Source organism: Saccopteryx leptura, chromosome 1, assembly GCF_036850995.1.
Source record: "Saccopteryx leptura isolate mSacLep1 chromosome 1, mSacLep1_pri_phased_curated, whole genome shotgun sequence".
NCBI classification, from domain to species: domain Eukaryota; kingdom Metazoa; phylum Chordata; class Mammalia; order Chiroptera; family Emballonuridae; genus Saccopteryx; species Saccopteryx leptura.
The window spans coordinates 306,023,915-306,043,839 of record NC_089503.1 but is presented as its reverse complement, the minus strand read 5'-3'; the positions used below and the strand labels follow the sequence as shown (position 1 = coordinate 306,043,839).

Sequence of the window (19,925 nt, the reverse complement as noted above, 5' to 3'; positions counted from 1 at the left end):
CTTGCTGAAGAGTCCCCTTCTGCAGTGTGTGGCATCAGCAGGCCTGAGCTGGCTCTACCCTCTGGGGTGTGGGCCACCAGTGCGTCAGCTGCTCCAGTGAGCCCACTTGGGACTACTTGGCAGAACCCACCACCATAAGAACACTGTTCCTGCCACCAACTTGAGCCATGGGAGGGACCAGGGACACCGAAGGGCCCTTGTGTCCCCTCAGCTGCCAAGTGGGTGGCATGGAGGCAGCAGATTCCAGCAGAAAGGCATTCTTCTCTCGCCTTCTTGGCTGCTCGGCCAGGGGACAGCATTCCTCACCACCCCTGCTCAGACGTGCCCTGCTGCCCGGGCCCCACACTCCCTCCCTCCCCAGCCCAAGGGCCCAGTGCCCAGGACAGCAGGAGCTGGTATTTCTGGGGCTGTGAGCCAGCACCCCTCTCCCGCCCCACGTGCCCATCCCCGGGCTTACCTTGCAGTTACAGCCCAGGTGATACCGATAGTTCAGCCCCTTGCGCTGGGAGATGGTGAGCTGGTCCCACCGCTCCACGAAGTTGCACAGTCCTATGTACACCTTCCCGTCATAGATACGGCCTAGAGGAGGGAAGACAACAAAGAGAGAGTAATTTTCCGAGCCAGCCGAGGGAAAGAATTCACACCTGAGTGTCCTCCTTAGGCCACGTACTGTGCTGAGTGCATTTCAGTCCTGAGATTTTATTTCTTCCTCTAGTTTTCGGTGAACTGTATTCCCATTTGCCAGATGGGGAAAATGAACTCAGGAAGCTTAAGGGATTTGCAGAAGGTCTCCGACCATAAAGCACTGCAGCTGAGACTTCTAGAGACCAGCTCTTCACATCCCACATCATTTCCTGTCCTACGCTGACCGCTTAAAAGGGGCATGACTTTCAGAGACAGACTGAGCAGGCTGATGGGGAGGTGGAGAGGAACAGGCACTGGCGACCCCTTTTAATTTAGAGTAGCACTGAGAACCTGCGTAATGAGGTTTCCTCTCTGGGGTGCATGGTGGAGGTGAGACTAAAACCAGCCTCAGCATAGGAGCCTCAAGCTCCCAACACTGGCTAAGCGAGAGGGACTCAACATTAGCCACTCCTTACGATTCACTGGGCACGTGTGGCAAAGGCCCTTGGGACACTACTGGGCAACCACTCCCTCCCCACCCTTCCGAAGGGAAGGAACAGTGACCCTCGGCCAAACCCTGGCCCGGATGCTGCAGTTGGCCGTTACCTGTCAGCAGGTACTGGTACTTGTTGACCTCCAGCTTGACGCCACAGAGACTTTCGGAGGCTTCCGTGTGGATGTACTGCACGTGGGGCATCTTGCTGAAGCCTCGGTACATCTGTGGGCAGAGGGAATGTCATGAGAGGAAGGCCAGGGCTCAGAAAGCATGCTGTCATTGGTCAGTGGGAATCTGATTCCCCTAAGTGGCCATCGTGTGGCCGGTCACCAACCTCCCCCCCCTCCCCCAGGGTCCTTCACTCCAGATGAGGCCACTTAGTCCCTTCTTGTCTGAGTCATCAGTGTGTCCACCCAGAGAAACCTCCCCATCAGCCAGTCACACTTCCCTTTCCAACACCCCCACACGACTCCCCCAGAGACACACTCTTCTCAAATCCCAACACCTTTCCAGAAACCCAAAGATAACTTTGCTGTGAAAGGGTCCTGCCTGGCTCCCCAACCTCAGGACCGAAACTCTGAGAAGGCGACTAGCCAGCATTCTCATGACACCTCTGTGACATCTTCCAGTGTACCAAAGCATTCTCCCTTACGTTCCCCGCTCTGGATCCTCTGAGGAGCCCTAGGAGGCAGGCATTACTGTGCCCATTTTACAGATGAGGACTCTGAGGGAAATTCTGTTTGGCTGGCAAAAGTTGAATTCAAACCCAAGGTCCTCCATGCTTTTATTCTTCTGACCAACAGATGAAAGCATGGGTTCTTTTAGCCCAGGTAAAGCAAATAAGCATGTACGAAACTTCTAGATTTTAAACGAAATACTTTATAATTATGAAGTTGCTGCTATTTGGGCATTTTTGTCTACCACATAAGCTAATAGTACAGTTCTCGAGGGAGGCAATTTTATCCTCACCCCAGGAGACATTTGGCGATACCTGGAGACATTTTTGCTTGTCACAACGGGACATAAGGTGGAGGGGTTGCTTCAGGTATCGGTGGATAGAGGCCAGGGATGCTGCTAAGTGTCCTGTGATGCAGGGGACAGCCAAGAAATATATGACCGCAAATGACAGTAGTATCAAGGCTGAGAAATTCTGTTCTAAAATGAACCCATGACAACCCATGCCAGCCCTAAAAGACAGGAACTGTTATGTCCATTTTTTAGGTGAGGAGCCTGAGGCCCAGGAAGGTTAAGGGCTCATCTGTGGCCACACGGTTGGGAAATGGCAGAGGCAGGAGTCCGAGTAGGGGAAGTGGCTCCAGAGTCCATGCTGTTCACCATTACCCACTGGCGTCTCCCACTGCAGCCGCCCAAGTTCATGCCCACGGGCCTTTGATGCAGGCAGGCGAATGCCACTGGTGCCTACTGGGCCTGCTTTACCAGCATGTGCTCACAGCCACTGGGGTGAACATAACAGGGTCTGAGCCCATGGGGTGACTCCAGGTCAAGTCCACGAGTGTTACATGGGTTCAGATCTGTCCAGACAACTCTACCTGTGTGAGCAGTTGGGAGTGGGCTGAGGCACGGAGGTGTGGCCCCAATCCTATGCTCCCTCTAGTACTCAGCATACAGAGGCCCTGGGCTGCTGGTGGTCCAGGGCTTATCCCAAGGGTTTACAGTAGGACAATGCCTCTACATTAGCTCCTGGCATGCGTTATTAATTTACTTGTGGTAATTAATAAAAAGCCAGACATCACCTCATTGATGTCTCATCTAAGTGCCTCTCATTTAGTCTAATGAGCAATTTTTTTTCTCCTTGTCCTCTTTTAAGTGGTGACTGGCTTGTGGGAGTAGGTGGTCCACCAGGGGCTCTGCCATCAGAAGGGGTCCATGGGACTGACAGAGGTGGAGAGCCACTGCCTTTTTAAGGGGAGTGCTCTTGTGATTGTGTGCAACCATCAGTGCAGATGGTTTTAATTTACCTGGTCTCCCGCGAGACTCACCGGCTCAATGAGGACCCTCAGCCAGATGCTGCAAGAAGTACTGTCACACTCAGTTTCAAATTATGCATGGGGGGCAGGGATGTGTCGCATCGTACCTCCCCTGCTTCCCCAGTGATGTATGGTGCCTCTCTGGCTTTAACAGGAGCCGTGCTTAAGAGAGCTGGTGTGTGCACGCTATCAAGTGTGGCTGTCTGTGCCCAGCACCTTCTCATTTGGGTGTAGATGACCTTTGACTTTTTGGCAGATGTTTCAACTCAGTTTGCTCCATGTTGGTCTTTCCCCGTACTTCTTCTCTGCTTTATGGGTGGGAACCAGCCCTGTTTAGAGTCCAGTGACTTCAACAGCTCAGGAAGAACTCGACTCGTCCGGATCAGCTTGGCATTGTTGCTACATACTTGGGAATCTGGAGGAACCCTTATTTTAATGTGGCTTCCAGCACTGCACGCATAGTCAGAGTTGTAATACATTACAAATGACCACATCTGACACCATGCTGCGTGTAGAGTCAGTTCTGAGAATAACAATATGCTCAATGGATCGTGCAGATATATTTTACTCATTTTGTTGTCTTTTCTTTATAATAACCCTAGCTTGACCTAAATGTTGACCCTACAGTGTCCTTAGATCTGTAGTCTTAGATACCTAGAATTGGTTTAGCAAACTTAGGAAGATTATAATAGGCTTATAATGTCCTGAAATCAGAGAGTCCGAGAATCTTGGAATTGGAGAGGATACAAAGGGTAATCTAATCTAACCAGTGCAACGGAAGACTACTGGTAAACCCGGGTTCTGGAGATGGGGTCTGGCTGGATCTTGTCTCTGCCATTTATGAACCATGTGGAAAGCTTCTCAGATTCCTCATCTGTAAAATGGGGCAAAGTACTTCATGAAGTACTTCTGAGAATTAAGTGACTTAAGAGTAGCCCTTGGTGCACAACATTCAGTAAAAGCTGCTTCAGACTAGTTCCGGGAAACCTCATCATGAGTGGGGGGTAGGGTCCAGTCCTCCCTACATGTCTCTGCTCAGCTTCCTCTCTGGTGCACAGAGTGAAAGCTGGTTTGGAACTTGAGATGGAAGCAAGCTGTTCTTGTTCTCCCCTTTGCTTTCTTGAGGTATGTTTGACAAATAGGAAGGGTATATATTTAAGGTATACAATGTATTGTTTTGACATACACATCCATTGTGGCGTGATTTCCGCAATCAAGCTAGTGAACATGTCTATTACCTCATATAGTTACTTCTGTGTGTGGGAGAAAGCACTTGAGTTCTCCTCTCTTAGCAAATTTGCAGTATTCACTATGCTATTATTAGCTACAGTGATCATGCCTTACATTAGAGCTCGGCACTTACTCAACGTGCACAACTGAAACTTTGTACCTTTGACATCTCCCCATACCCCCCCCCCCCGCCTCCCAGCCCCCTCTGTCTCCCCCCCCCCCCCCCCCCCCGCCTCGGCAACCACCGTTCTAAGTCTTAGACGTTTTTATTGTAGATTCCACAAGATAGTGAGATCACGCAGTCTTTCTTTCTATGTCTGGCTTATTTGATTTAGCATATTTTCCAGGTTCATCCTGTTGTCACAATTGACAAGAGTCCCTTCTTTTTAAAGGCTGAATAATATTCCTGTGTGTGTGTGCGTGCATGTGCGTGTGTCTGACACTGGACTCTACAAGGCCCTGGGCCTCCTGTCTTGGTAGTGTCTACACAAAGTTTCAATTCAAGGAGTTAGCTTCCCTTGGGGTGAAGGGACAGATAATGTGAGCGGGAGGCTTCTGAGTCGGAGGGAATCTCTCAGATATTTTGGTCATGCCCCTGCAAGGTCAGCACTTTACTTCACAAACTCATTCCCAGACCAGGCACCTGTGTCTCGCAGCTGGGACCCGGCTGAGGCACCGAGCGCACGGTGCTCCCCTTATGGCATGGCGGTCCAGCTGCAGAGGCAGAGCACCAGCTCGGAGTCAGTCTCTGCAGAAGACTGATGAGACCCAGACCATAAAGAGTCACAGAAACAGGGAAGAAGAGAGAGAGCTGTGTGCTGGGGAAGAGGGGGGTGTTGGAGAGGCTCCAGCTGGAGCTTCAAAGGCGAGACCCCGCTATTGCTCATGTGATTAGACGAAACGCTAAAGGAAGGAAGTCCCAGGGGCCAAGCATTTCAGTTGGCCAGCAGATCTATCCTGCCAGAGTCAGGACGGGCACAGCACATGACCAGCGGGCTTCCCCATGGGACCAGCTGGGACATAATGTCCCCTAAGTGCTGTCCCCTGCCGCTGACCTAAGAGCATGTCTCTACTGCACAAACTACTGGTCCTGGCAAAGCAGACTACTTTCCCATGGTCCTGATAGAAGATAAGGTCCCCACAGATTACAGCGGCCAATTCTGTAAACTTCCACCTTTGCACCACAGCCCATTGGCTCAGCTCCAGCTAATCTCCAAGTTTGTGTTTGCAATGAGCTCCCTCAAGATTCTAACACCCCCCCACCACCATAACCACATAACTGGGGGTCTCTGTACACTCAGGATGTGCCTGAGACTGTCCTGAGACTCTGGAATTAGCAGTGGGAGGGGGTCTGCCTGTTTTTCATCTGGATGAGAAAGGGTTTTTTTGAGGGGACGGGGAGGGGGTACTCTGAGAATGAAGAGAGAAGTCAGACAGGGTGACTGACATACCTTCTCACGTTCTCCGAGTTCCTTTAGCCCTGCTCTAAGGGAGCCCTTGCTTACCCCATCTGTGGGTAGACGCTCTAATCTGCTGGAATAAAGCACCCCAGGGACCAGTGCCAAAACCCTATAGGCCAGCCTCTCTGGCCTTTCCCCCTTCCCTCCTACAAAGATTCTCTTTTTGTTACACCCTTTGCAGGATGTTGTAAGTCAAGAGCTACACTGTTTCATAACAAAGCTGCAAAATGGAGCTAACCCCTTTTTGTTCCCTGGGGGAACCAGGTACAAATGGGGTGGGGCTGACCCCCAAAGTGGGCAGGAGTGATGCATCAGCCTGATGCTCCACTGCTCTGTAATTGCCTTGTCAGGAAAGGCCAGGGTTTGGCTCTGGTCTGCTGCTTTCTAGCTATACTGTTGTATGATCTTGACTGTTGTATGACCTTCCGAGTCTCAGTTGCCTCACTGATACAATAGAGGATAACATATATCTGTTCCCTAGGGTGGTTGTGAGGGTTGAATTGAGCCGTGCAAAGACTTAGTAGAATATAGCAAATGCTCAATAAACATTACTTGTGTGAAATCTTACATTCATTATAACAAATACTGTCTTTGTGTCCCCCGCTGGAAGCACAGCACTAAGCACGGAGAGTGAGAAGGAGGGGAGAGGGGTCCGAGGTTCTACTCCTGCATCCCACACCTTCTCTGATGAACAGACTGGGCCCTGAAGACCACAGGGTTGAGTGGCCTCTCTGGATAGAACGGCAATGACCAGTTCTATGGGTGATCTGATATTGGGCTAGAAGGAGGGGCAGAGTAAATAAAAGGCACCAGGCGGTGACTGATGATCAAACTAAGATGGCTGGGAGGCGGGGGAGTCATGTAGGAACACACAGATTGGGCAGGAATCCTGGCACCTCAGCTGGGGAACCAGATCTGCCTTTGATGAAATGCATGACTCTGAGGGAATAATTTCCCCTTTGAGTCTCTGTCAGAAATAAAACGAAGGATTTTACTTTCTCATGCCCAGCACCTCGGTTCCATGACCCCGGGTGAAGGACGGGGCGCGGACAGCCTAAGGTTAGCGTCCAGGGAGTATGTGTGTGTGCTCTGAAGCTGATGGGCTAGCACACGCGACTGGGCCTCTCTGCCTCGCCCCTGCTCCCAGTGGCTGGTCTGAGTCACTGAGGGGAGACAGGACACTGCCCACAGGAAGGGCCACTGACCATCCTGCGGCCCAGGCTCTGAGGGAAGGAGGGAAGCCAGGCAAACCAGGAGCCACTACCTCCCAGTTCTCTTCTTGCACCGCTCTGTCGGCCACAGAGTGTCTCAAATCTGAAGGCCTGTCCCAGAGCAGGCAGGGAATGTACTCCCTAAACCTCCGCTTTTGTCTAATAGGCTTTGGCATTCACTCGCCGGCTGCCAGGGGTTGCACAGCAGGTTTGGGGGTTGTTGTTGCTCTTCTTGGCCCCCCCCCCCCCACCGCCCACTGTTCTCTCACCATGGCCGTCTGAAGACATAATCTGGTCCCATGACCAAGCTTGGGCAGCCAAGGGCAATCAGCCAGAGCCGACTCTGGACATTACATAACCAGAAGGCTGTGGATGTTTCCAAAATTGAATCCAAAGCAATAGGTTCTGCAAACTTAGTACATCTAACCTCAGGCCTCAGGACGCAGAGTGCGAGGCCTGCGGGGGTGCCGCCGGGATGCACGGGGCCCTCCCATGGCCGAGTCCTCCCACCCTCACAGCTGGGGACGCACGAAGGAGCAACGAGTAAAGGGGTTGGCAGTTCCCTCGAACCTGAGTGCACCCATCTCGAACTTCTGACACCCATGTGTCTCCTCTCCCTGCCTGACTGTAGTTCCTAAACGCGGGAACCCCATTTCTGAGGGGCCTCCACGCCTTCTAGCATGGAGTACTGAAATAAGGAGGGGCTTCTAAAGGTGGGGTGATGGACCAGTTGCCAAAAAGCTCCCATATTCCTCTCCAGCATCTACCGTAGCTCCTGTTCAGCAGTAACGGGGCCAGAGTCCCAGAATTCTGAAATGCCTCGGCCATAAGGGCTCTAGGGGGCCCCAAGCCCAACCCTGCACCATTAACAGATGGCAGACTGAGGCCCAGGAAAAGGGAGGCTTCCAAAGTCAGCGAGCTATTTAGGAGCGGAGCTGAGGCCAGGAAGCAGGTTCTCTAGGATTTGAATCTGATGTTCCTCTCCTTTAGGCGGACTTCCTTCATGGGCTTTGTCGTGGGGACATGCCAACTGAGGGTGGGCAGACAGGGGAAGAGGGTGCAGTTCCCATCTCAGGAGGAGGTTTCTGTGATCAGTGCAAGTTCAAGATGAAGATTCGAGGGGTTAAACCTAAGTTGCAACTTCAGTGGCTGCACAAGACCTGTAGGCATTGTTGAAACTCAAAAGGTCAGAGCTCAAAAGAGCCTGTAAGACAGTCTGGTCCAACTCTCTCATTTGACAGATGGGGAGGCTGAGGCCCAGAGATGGCTGCGCAGTGAGTTGGCCAGTGTCTCAGTTACCAAGGTAACAAGGCTGTCCGCTCTCTGGTTCCAGAGCCCAGCCTCCTAACAACCGCTTCTAAGGGACCCTGCCAGCACCGGCTCTGGGATGAAACAGCCACCACCTTCGCCCGCCCTGCTCGTCCCTTTCTGCTGTCTCAGCAACACCCTCTCCAGCAGGGCGGAAGGGCTGGTCTGGGGCTCAGACACTGAGCAAATATACCCTGGTCCAAACCACCTTACCTCCGCTGGCCAGGCCTCTTCTGGCAGAATAAACCCAGAAACCCTGCTGAAGCCAGGCTGTCGTCACTCACCTTCATCTGCTTGATGGTGTAGACCAGGGTGCCAAAGGGCCCCTCCTTCACCAGCTTCTTCCCCACCACTCTGGCCCGGATCACTGCGGAAACAGGCAAGACAGACGGGGAGGAGGTTAGGGAGGCCTGAACCACGTCAGAGATCGCCTGGCGGGTGGACATCCAGCCCCCAGGGTGCCTCGCAGTGCTTTCTTCCCTGTGAGCCAACTAGAATAGAGAATGTGTGCATCAGAGCAAGAATTCAGGTGAGAGACGCTGGAGGTGGGGAGGTGGCCTTCATTCCAGTTAATTACTCCAAATGTTCACAATTGCCAGCCTGTGAGATTCCTAGGCTATGTTCACCGCTGGAGGACTCTGTGTTTTCACAATCCAAAATCTGTTTCACATGTTAGAGCTTCTCGCCCTCCTTCCATTGCCCCTCTGACATTTCCCATGGTCTCCCAGACTTCTCTTTCTTTCTACCAGGACCCTTTCCTGGGCTTCGTCTGAGTCTCCCTTCACGTGTGTAACTTCACCATGTCCTGACTGGTGTGCGGGGTGGCACGCACCCTCGCCTCCCTTCATGCCCCAGTCAGCATCCTGACGGGACTCTGGGTACCCGGCACTACTGTGGGAAAGGATGCGTAGAGTGTCCTGCAGTGAGAGCGTGGACTCAGGAGCCAGCTGAACTATTCTAACCCCAGCTCTGCTCTTTACCGCTGTTATCACTGTGGCCTCCAATTTCCTCTTCTAATAGAACCAGGATAATAATGGCACCAATCTCCTGAATTGAAGGGGTTAGGCAAGATAATGCATGTGGAAACTCTTGGCACGGTGTCCTGGATGTAAGGTCCATTACATGAATGGTAATATCATCATTATGACCGTCATTGCCAAAAATGGAAATGGACTGACCACAAAAGGACTGCTACCAGGAAAATAGCTTCCATTTGTTACACGCCTACTATGCGCAATAGTCTATCACACTGACTCCTCACAACCACCTGGCCAAGGGGAGCATTAGCATCTACATTATACAGATGAGGAAACTGACAGAGAAGTCAAGCCACTTCCTCCTTCTGAGCCTCAGTTCCTCACCTACAAGGAGGTGTCACTCCACCTATGTCCGGGAATTGGAAGGGGGATTAAACAAAAGATCCTATAATACTTCTTACTACAGCATCTGAGAAAAAGAGGGTGGTCAGTAAATATTAGTTGACTATGAATATGAATAATTAGGCAGACCCAGCATGACAGTGGCCGGGAGAGGGGCACTTACTACATGCAGGTGGGAACCCAGAGAAGAGAGGGGTTGACGTTAGATTATAGAAGCTGAGCTTTCTCTTTTTAACTGTTTGTAAAAAGAAGCTGTCTCCAAATATTCGCAATACTGGCACATAGGTCTTGAAGACAGAATTCAGAAATTGCATATAAGTCACATTCACTGGCTCAACCAAAGGAAACGTCATCGGGTGTTAACAACTAGTAACAGAAGCTGGGAGGCTCCCATGGGGGCAGGAGTCTCCATCGAAGGGATCTGAATGCTAAGACCCTAACCAGAATGAAATAGATTTTGCATGTATAGCAGTCATGCTTTGAATTACAAATTAAACACACACACACACACACACACACACACTCACTCACACACACACACACACACACCTGCTCATTCTGATAGCTCCGTTATCCTTCCCCATTCGGATGTCCCACCAGGTTTCTCAACTCATCAACTCCAATGTCATATGAGAAAAAAAAAGTTCTTCACTAGGAACCAATCCCCCCATCTCCACTGGATTCTGTCCTGTTCCTTCCCCAGTGAGCTTGGATCCTGCTTCCCCAGCCAGACATGGAGTCAGGACTCAGCTGAATTCATGGCCCGTCCAGACCTTCTTGACAGGGACGGCAAACCATGCAGCCCACTGGCAAAGTCGGTAGTTTAACAGAGGCAGCCCCAACGGGGAGGAGGCAAGTGGCTGTTTCCAAATCTGCTGTGAATCGAGAGGTTGGCTCGGTCCCAGGCCAGGTGCCCTCAAGGCTGTGCCTGCACCTCGGTGTCGAACTGCACAGCGGCATCCTCGGCAGGGAGCCATCCTCCCACAGGCCCAGGGGCTGCATCCTCCCCAGTAATTCCCACCGGCAGGTTGTAACAGCCTACCTGTTGGGCAGAAGGCACCATCTGCCAGAACTTTACTATTGATTCTTCCTAAATTCACTTGGCTCCCTCTTCTGCTCAGGGACACAAAAGGTAAACTAGAGAAGAGTCTTTGCCTAGGGGAATAAATGGCAAAAGGCCCTTAAAATAACAACAGCTACCTTTTCCTGCCTCTAAAATGGCTCGACTTCATTTAGGCAGAGCCTGTCATGAGCAGACCTGTCCTGTAAGGCTGGGTACCTCTGTCTGGAAGCTTTGGCACACACAGAGAGCCAGTTCCTTCCTTACCCTAAAATGGTCTGAGCTTGGAATCTTTTCATCTGAGAATAGTTCAGTGAAAGGAGAGTACCTTTTTATAATCAGGAAGCCACAGCTGAGTTTGAGTGCCACCATTGCTGTGTGGCCTCAGGCAAACCCGTGTCCCCTGAGTTCTTTCCTCCTAAATCTCTCTGATGATCTTCGCCCTGTGCCCCTCATGTAGCTTACAAGTGATGTATGTATTCCTGGTGGAGCAGGAGCACAGTATAGATAGCTTGACTGCCCAGCTTCAAATCCCAGCACTGGTGCTGTGTGACCTTAGAGAAGTTATAAACTCTCTCTGTGCCTTCATTGCCTAATCTCTAAAATGGGAATGATGGTGCCCTAGCTGGTCAGCTCAGTTGAATACAGCGTTGTCCTGAAACACCAAGGTTGCAGGTTTGTTTGATCCCCACTCAGGACACATATGGGAAGCAACCAGTGAATGCACAACTAAAAAGAACAACAAATGAGTGCTTCTCTCTCTCTCCCCTTTCCTCTCTTTGTCTCTCTCTTTCTAAAAATAAAGAAAGAAAGAAAGAAAGAAAGAAAGAAAGAAAGAAAGAGAAAGAAAAAGGAATAAAATGGGAATGATGGTAGCAACATCTTATAACTTGGCTGTGAGGGTTAAGTACGAGCACTGAGAATGGTGGTGGCCCAGCCCACCCCCGGGATCACTGCTACTAAGACTGCCACCACACCCACACACCCATGACTTTATAGTCACTTGTCAGTCCTGCAGCAGGTTAAGGCTTCTCACAAGCCCTGTAAGCTGAGGCCTGGGACTTTGCCCTGGGGAGGGGGGCGGAAGAAAGGCAAGCTCATCAGGGTACTGTGGCCTAGCAGAACTTTGGGGAGAGGTGGGGGAACTCCCGTGAACTGATGAGAACAAAAGTGCCTGAAGCACTCACGTCACTACAGACACCCGCCCCATCTCATCCCCCGGGGCGGGTCACCCACGTGCCTACGACCAGGCCCCAGTGAGGTCCCACGGTCATGGTCTAGAAAGAGAGAGATGGCCCAGTGTACAGGTCACGCCAGGGTTTTCCTTACAAAAATAAAACTGCACTAAAATTAAATGACATTCTGCTCTCCTAAATAGATTTGCAAAGTCCTTCCAAAGTAGGATCGCTGGCCAGCTCCAAATCCGCCTGTTTGGTCTGTGAATTTAATATGTCTCTATTTGCTTCAGTCTCTCGTCTGCAATTCAAAGGCGTGCTATTTTGTACTTTCCTTTTTGGCAACCAGGGTACTCCCTAGGCATTCGCTGGCCTGGGGGGCACCGTGGTCAGGGGAGGGCTGGGCAGGTCATGGTGCTCCAACGTCGGAAGACAGTTTCCAAACCGGGAGCTGGCGGCATGTCGGGCCAGTCCCGCCACCTTGATGTGGTGGCTGGAAGCCAGCTTCACAGATGGGCTGGAGGACACTGGTTTTCTTTCTTCTCTTTCACGCAGGAGAGTGGCCCACCCTGTCTACCCAGCGTCCTCTAGCAGCTAAACCAACATGGGTGTGAACTGGGCTGGTATCCGGGAAAATCGGTTGGGTGCTGGGGAGGGTGACAACAAGAAATTGAAGTCCCGTTTCCTACCTCCACAGAGCGCAGTCTCGTGGGAAGACAAAGTGTGACAGTCCCTTGCCAGAGAGCTGACTGCCAAGGTGCAGAGCACTGGCCGGAGGGGGCTGACCGCAGCCCGACCCGCGGCCTCAGAGCCTCTCAGACTCCTGGGAAGGGAATCCGGGCCCCTGGGGATGCGGAGCTCCACAGAAGACAGAGGAACGAGCATGTTAACTTAGAAGGATGTAAGGAGAGCCTGACCCCGCAACGTGTGCTTCTGTCATCAACACGTAGATCAGCGGATGCTCCGGGTGGGGCAAAAGTAGGCTTACAGTTGTGAGTCCATGGAACACAGTTCATTCTTGTACTAGTTATTAATAATATGTATTATTTTCCATATGAACAACTCTAAACCTGTGCTTGCCCCATCCTGTATGTGGGACCCTCTTTAATACATTATATACCTGAGGATCCAGGTGTAAATGTATATACTTCTGTAGAATTATCTTGTGTTTCCTTCCATAATTTTGGGGGAAGGGCTATGAAGAGCTTGCAAAAACAAAGGGAACAAGGCCCGCCTCTTCCAGAAATACACTGCTCCCAAAAATTAGGGGATATTTCAAAATGAGTATGAAGTGATAAAATACCCCCTAAGTTTTGTGAGCAGTATATAATTGTGTGCTGTCTGCCTGTACCTCCATCCACTGTCATGTAGACCACAAGCAGCATGAGTTTTGAACAAAGACCAAGTCCAATGGCAAACAGGATTCAGCTTCCAGTGCAGCGTAACGGTGTGTCCGGAAATAGCTCATCGGCTGTTCATCAGTATATCCAGAGAGGGACAAGACACCCGTGAGCTGGCCCCGCCTCCACCTTCTCCCTCCACCTCCCACTCAACCATATTCGATCAAATCCAGACATTTCTCTGAACTGATGGCTAGGCCTACTGGTGGACTGACAGGCCGAGTTTGGCTGCTTCTTGAATCAAGGCTCCCTTACTGAATTAATGTATAACAACTTAAGACCAGATCCTGCCCATGTGAGCATCCTGTCAAGAGCAGTGCAGATCCTCTCTGTGATGTAGGGATCGATTCAACCGTCTAGTGGGTGAGATGCTCCAGCTGCCCCCTCTTGCCTCTGCAAAGGCCCCATAGAAGGATGTTGCTGACTGAAGTATGGTTTTTAAGATGACAGCCAGGATGAAAGCATACCTAGACAACAGGTAGAACGAATTTCTCCAAAAGCTGAAGTCATTGCCAGTGTCAACCCCAAGGAGGAGGTGGTTCTTGTCAAGAACCCCAGCAGACAGGATCTGAGTGGACAGAAAAGCCCTGGACCGTGGGCTTGCCTGTCTTCTCAGGCCTGGAATTGGAGGAAAGAGGGGTTCGGGAGTGTTAGAATGATGCCTGCTCCCAGAAGCATAGCAGAGATGAGGAAGGGAGGATGCCTGTAGTCCAGCTGGTCTAATAGTCACTTGCTGTTTATTTCCCTGTGTCATCCTCACAGGATGATAAAGGAAGGGTCCTTTCTGAGGCCAGAGTGCTCATGGTGAAGACAACAGGCAGGAGACCCCACAGCAGGGCAGACCCACACCCCCTCTGGCTCAGCCCACCAAACACTTCCCTAGTCCTATGCCCCCTGCACTTGAGCCTCTCCAAGGAGGGCGGAGCCAGGCTGCCTTGCTCCTCCAGCTGCCCACCTGCTGATTGCCCACCTGCTCTTTGCATTTCATTGCATCCTATCAGTAAGTCTAGAGGACACTGGTAACAACAGCTACCATTAAGTAAGCCCCTCCTACATGCCAGGCAGCGACCCTCTCATCTCCCTCTGGCCTCACGGTAACCCTAGGAGGTGTCTATTACTGTTCTCACTTTCCAGCTCTGCAAAAGAGGAGCAGGTACCTTGAGAGCAGTTTGGCATCCCAAGGAAAAAAAGTAGTGGATCCCCTAGGAAAGTAGATTCCTTAAAAACCCTTCCATCAGACTGGGACTGATTGCAAAATAGGTCATAATTTTTCTGCACCTTTCCACCCCCACTGTCAGCTCTGCTAAGGATCAGGAAGCAAGAATGGTTTCTAGGAGGAGGGACCCCTGAAAGTCCCCAATGATCCCTACATCCCCTTGACCACCCCACCACCCTTTCCCAATCACTCACTCACACACACCCCTCCTGATTAGGAATAAGAATCTACAATTACTAATCACCATTAGCAATAAAACAGACTAGCACCTGTTTAGCATACTCTGCTCCCATAATGTCTTTCATGGGAGGAAAAAAAAATAGAAACCACAAAACCCAATGATCCTAAGGTTTCTCACAACACCGGAGGCTGAGGTTAGACTGATGAATTAGATGAGACAATGCATATGTAAAAAGGCACTTTGTAACCCTGAAGCTAAATAGAGGATATGCTGTCATGATGGTGGTTTCTTATAGATTCTTAAATGTGCCAACCGGAGGAAGACAGCAAGGGACCTGGCGTCTTTCCTCATCCCCTGAGGGTCTGTAGTATCTGCCTCCACTGACCCTTTTCACAGTCCTCCTCAATTATCTGCTGCAGCTTTGATGATGTCTATGTTTCAGCAAAGAGCCTTTGGAACTTAGACCTGGCCCAACTGGGTCCTTCTGGTCCCCAGCTGGTTTGTCACCACAACACCAAACCCCTCTGCAAGGACTCAGAAGCTAAAAGTTCAGCTCCAGAAAACCCCTAGAGAAGTGGCCGTGATACATTAGAGTGAACAGATACAGAGCACGCAGGACCTAGATGAAGTCACAGCCCAACCTTGGGCAAGTCACTTCCCATCCCAGTTTATAAATTAAGATGATTTAACCAACCCCAGAGGGTTCTTGAGGTGACCTAAGCTCCCTGCCCCCACTGCATCCAAGGCAACTCTTTTCAAGATCAACCATGACCTCCATGGTGTTCCATCTGGTCAGCAGTGGGTCCCTTGTCCTCTTCCCTACATCGAGCCTGTGGCTTTCATAACATCCATAGGACTGGTAGCTCCTACATTTTTGCAACCTCCAACCCAGAACTCTCATGACCTTAATTCATAGGTCCTGGAAGTTTATTAAGACATGTCAAATTCAGCCCATCCCAAACTGAGCTCCAAGAATGGCCCTCCCTCACACTGGGGCTTCCCGTGGCTGTTCCCATCTCAGGAACTGGCAGCTGCTCCACTCCAGTACCCCAACCTCCTCATTACTCCCCCATCACCCAAAACACACCCCAGGGCCTTTGCACTTGCAGTCCCCCTGCTGGGACACTTTTTCTTCAGTAGCCAAATGGTTCCCCCAGCTATTTCAAATATCACCTGGTCAGGAGGCCTTCCCTGGCCCCCCATCCATCTCTCACCCCGTATTCTCTCTGGCTGGCCTTACTGTGACATTCCATGGCACTCAGCACTTTCTGACATATTATCTATCCACTTGTTTGTTCATTAATCTGCTCTCCCCACTGATATGGGCAGGCTCTTTGTTTCACTAACTGCGGTAGCCCAAGCTACCAGAAGACAGGCTGATACATAGCAGGCCCCTGATATGCATTTGATGAATATGAAGCTAAAAGTGCCACACACACAGAGGGTGATTAAAAAAAAAAAAGATAAATTGCTTCCCTGGCTAACGTACCCTGGGCAAATGATCAAGTCTTTTTGAGCCTTATTCGATCAGAAGGGGTTAATGGCAGTGCTCAGTTTGTGGGGTCAGATAGAACATCTGTTCAGCATTTATTGAACACTGTGCTGGACTTACAGGGCGAGGGAGATGAATGAGGCCCCGAGGACCTCAGGAGCTGGAGTTTAGAAAGACAGGCAAGGAGACAGGTGAATGTCATTCAAGGATGACAACACAGCATCACGGGCAGGAACAAAGGGCTGGGATGGTGGAGAGAGGGCTGAAGTCTGTCTGAAAGGAGGGGTCTCAGGAGCTCCCTGGAGGGGACAGCAGGTCTGGGAAAGAGACTCTGAATCCAGAGGAGGGGAAGCCTGGATCAGGTCTGGGGGAGAGGGAGGCAGCTGGGGGTGAAGCAGGCTGAGGAAAGCCAGGACAGAGCCCGCCTTCGCGGGAAGGTGGCGGGGAGAACAGGAGGGACGACGGGCAGGCAGCCTGGGTGAGGAAAGCACACTCCTCAGAGGAGTCTCACGAGTGGGCTCTTCCTGCACCCTCCCCTGTCCCCTGAGAGCACTTCTTTCTTGTCAGTTTCAAAGGCCCTTTTTGTTGATATCAAAGCCACAGCCAGACAGTTAAGATGCACTCCCGATCAAGATAGGGAGTCTCCAGTTCAAAGCCTGTCCTGACTAACTCTTTCCGCTAAGTAAAAATATTAATCTTGGTTTTATTTAAGCAGGGTTTTTGTTGTTTTTTTTCTCTTGGCAAGAAATGAACCCCTGCGGCTAAAAATAAACCCAAACACACACACACACACACACACACACACACACACACACACACACACACACACCTCTCTTTTTCTCTCTCTCTCTCTCTCTCTCTCAGAAAAATCTAGAGAGCTGCAAATCATTTCAACCCAAGTTTCCATCTCAGGGAAAGCTATTAAAACCGGGAGGATATTAAAACCTCTCTCTGCACACAGGCTCTTGTTTCTCAGGGCCTGTCTTGTGTTCTGGGGTCTCCCAGGCAAGGCAGTCCTGGGGGTGCCCTGTGCTGGGCCTCCTGGCAAAGAGTAAGGCGGGGCCCTGTGGGTTTCTGCTTGAGCCGTCCAGGGGCCCCGCCGATGTCTGTTGTATATGAAACAAAGGGGCCCAGGAGGGGAGCCGAGGGAACCCGGGTCCAGGAAGGTCAGATTGCCTGGAATGTCGTGACTATCCGACAGGAGCACAGGCAGTCAGTGTCTCACCCCTGCTTTCATGTTGTAAGAGGTGATCTGGATTTCAAACGATTAAAAAGACACAAGTTTGAAAGTCACCACCTAGGCATATGCCTAGACTTGGGATTAAGATATTCATTTTCAGTCTAACCACTTTTAAAGTCATCTACGCTCAACTTCTTCCTGTGGCCAAAGCCAACAGGGGACAAAGATTTTGATCCTTTGGCCCAAAACGGGAAAAGTCCCAGAACTGGCTGGTTCTTGGATTTAGGGCTGACTTGTCTGGGGAGTAGGTATTTCTATAACCTGGTTTCCTAAAAGGGCAATAAGACAACTGCCCCAAAGTGTTTGCCAACCACAATTAGAATCACTGAGGCTTCTGCTCTGCAAAGGGCGGTCGGAGGGGAACGAACGTTAATGCCCCAAAGCACAGCAGTGGGAAGGAGGGTCCTCCACAGCCCCGCCTCCTCTCAGGAATGAATGGAGCAACAACCCCACCCACAGCCTAAACCTCCCTTGGTTTCTTGGCATCTACAGGATTATTCTGAAGAGCTCAGTGATGTACACAGAGCTCCCCAAACCTGGGCCCCACCTCAAGTCTTACCATGCCAAAGCCTCCAGCACCCCTATCACATTCCCCCACTCCACTCGGCTGACCTGTCCTTGACTTGGTGAGAATGACTTGTTCCCCAGGCATCTGCCTACACATCTGTCTTCCTGTAAGACCCACCCAGCTAAAATGCCACCTCCTCCGGGAAGCCTTCTGCCTGGCACAGGCCACATTAGTTCCTCTTGTCTTCTGCTCAGCTTCCTTTCTTTGTGCACATGTTCTACGTTAGTGATTAGCACTCACTGGCCTGAGTTACTAGATGGAAGGGACTGTACCTAGGACTCCAGCACCTGGCACAGTGCCTAGACTGAGGCGACGATTCCCCGAATGTTTGTTGAGTGAATGAGTGAAACTACAGGAAGGAATCAAAGGTAATACAATAAAGGGAGACGGAGATGGCTTCATGTTTAGGCTCTTGGAGTCTTAGTTCCTAAGGGTCACCCAGAAAAGAAGAAGGGGCAGATAACAGTGTGATCTGAGAAGCTGAAATGGGACCCCAATCCCCAAATACTAGAGTCACAGCTAAAGAGAGGTGAGTCACAGGGCCCTGTTACAGGAGGCCCCAGTTAACATATCTCTGTGGAAAGGCAGCACCCACGCTCCACTCACAGATGGGAAACCCAAGGCTCAGCATTGTGAAGGAGGTCCGTGGTGCAGCCACTGCCTCCCCCTCCTCCTCTTCCTCTCCTCCTCTTATCATGGCTGCTGGGGTTACTGCATTAATCCATTCACCATTCAGAAGTGTCGGAGTGACTACATGCCTCAGATCCTGACTGCTGGAGCAGTCAACAGGCAGAAAAGAAGCGTATTTCTATCTTGTGAGACAAGAAAGGTGGTTACAGTCCTGGGCACAACAGGAGTATGCGGCAGACGTGCCAAGATAGGCCATTTCTGTGCTTTGGGGCGCTGGCATTCCCCTCCTGAGCACCCAGTGCAGAGCAGAAGCCTCAGCGCTTTCGGTCATGGCTGGTGAACACTTGGGAGCAGTCGCCTTCCCTCTCTTAGAAACCCCGATCACACAAACAGCAGCTCCCTTCTAAGATGGCCCTCGCTTCCCGGGCCAGTCAGCCCCGAATCCAGCGCTGGCGTTGCTATGGACACATGGTGCTGGGCGGAGATGTTCTGCCCAAGCTGGAGTCCCAGCAATCCCCAAGAGCCATACAAGAAAAGGAACGAAAATGCATCCAGGTAGAGGAGGAGGCAGCGGCAACGGCCTGGAGTGTGGAGATCCCAGCCCCTTAGAGTGACAGACAGCAGAGCGTGTGACAGGGCAGGCACTGTGGAGGACAAGGGGGAGGCAGGGATGCCCAGCTTTGGAGATTGGGTTTTGGTCCAACAGGTGACAGTGTCATTTCTCGGTGGGTTTCCACTCTCGGAGGGCAGTGATGAAGACATCGCTTTGTCCCCACCCTCAGCCTTTACGATAACATGTACCCAAATGAGTAGGTCTTCGAAGCACCAAGAACCCCCTAGAAAGAAGCCCAGGCCCTGCCTGCCCCACTCTGCATCAGGCCCGCCAACGGTCCCATCCCAGTGCGCATGCCATGCCGTTTCTGATCTTCAAAGCAAGCTTTAATGAATCCCTGTCTTGCCCCGCACATACACCCTCCCTCCTCTCAAGCCCCTTGATCTTTTACAGTGGTTTTGCCTTGGGTGTTTGGCTGGCTCATCTCCAAGGCATCCCAGAGTCCATGGTGCATGCTGACTTCTAGAAAGTTCTACTTCATCCAGGGTTCAGAGATGCCGACCTACTCACAGTCATGAAGGCACACAGGCGAGGGGTGCTCAGAACACCCCACCCCCACCCCGAGTGCTCCAGCCCTCCCCAGGCACCCATGGGAAACTCTGTCCCACACAAGACACCACCAGAATAGCAGCCTGGTCGCCGACCGCGGCCCCT

General features: G+C 51.3%; 2 protein-coding genes across 3 annotated transcripts in view; one reads left to right on the top strand and one right to left on the bottom strand.

Moving 5' to 3' along the window:
• Positions 1-19,925, top strand: part of SYN3 (synapsin III) — a 445,360-nt gene that overhangs the window by 150,242 nt on the left and 275,193 nt on the right. The gene's annotated exons all lie outside the window — the stretch shown is intronic.
• The window catches only part of TIMP3 (TIMP metallopeptidase inhibitor 3), a 57,151-nt gene that overhangs the window by 4,552 nt on the left and 32,674 nt on the right, over positions 1-19,925 (bottom strand). The window contains exons 2-4 of the mRNA XM_066358228.1: positions 8,602-8,684; positions 1,231-1,342; positions 458-579 (exon numbers count right to left, since the gene is read on the bottom strand). Coding sequence (XP_066214325.1) covers positions 458-579; positions 1,231-1,342; positions 8,602-8,684 — 317 coding nt within the window. The remainder of the gene's footprint in view (positions 1-457; positions 580-1,230; positions 1,343-8,601; positions 8,685-19,925) is intronic.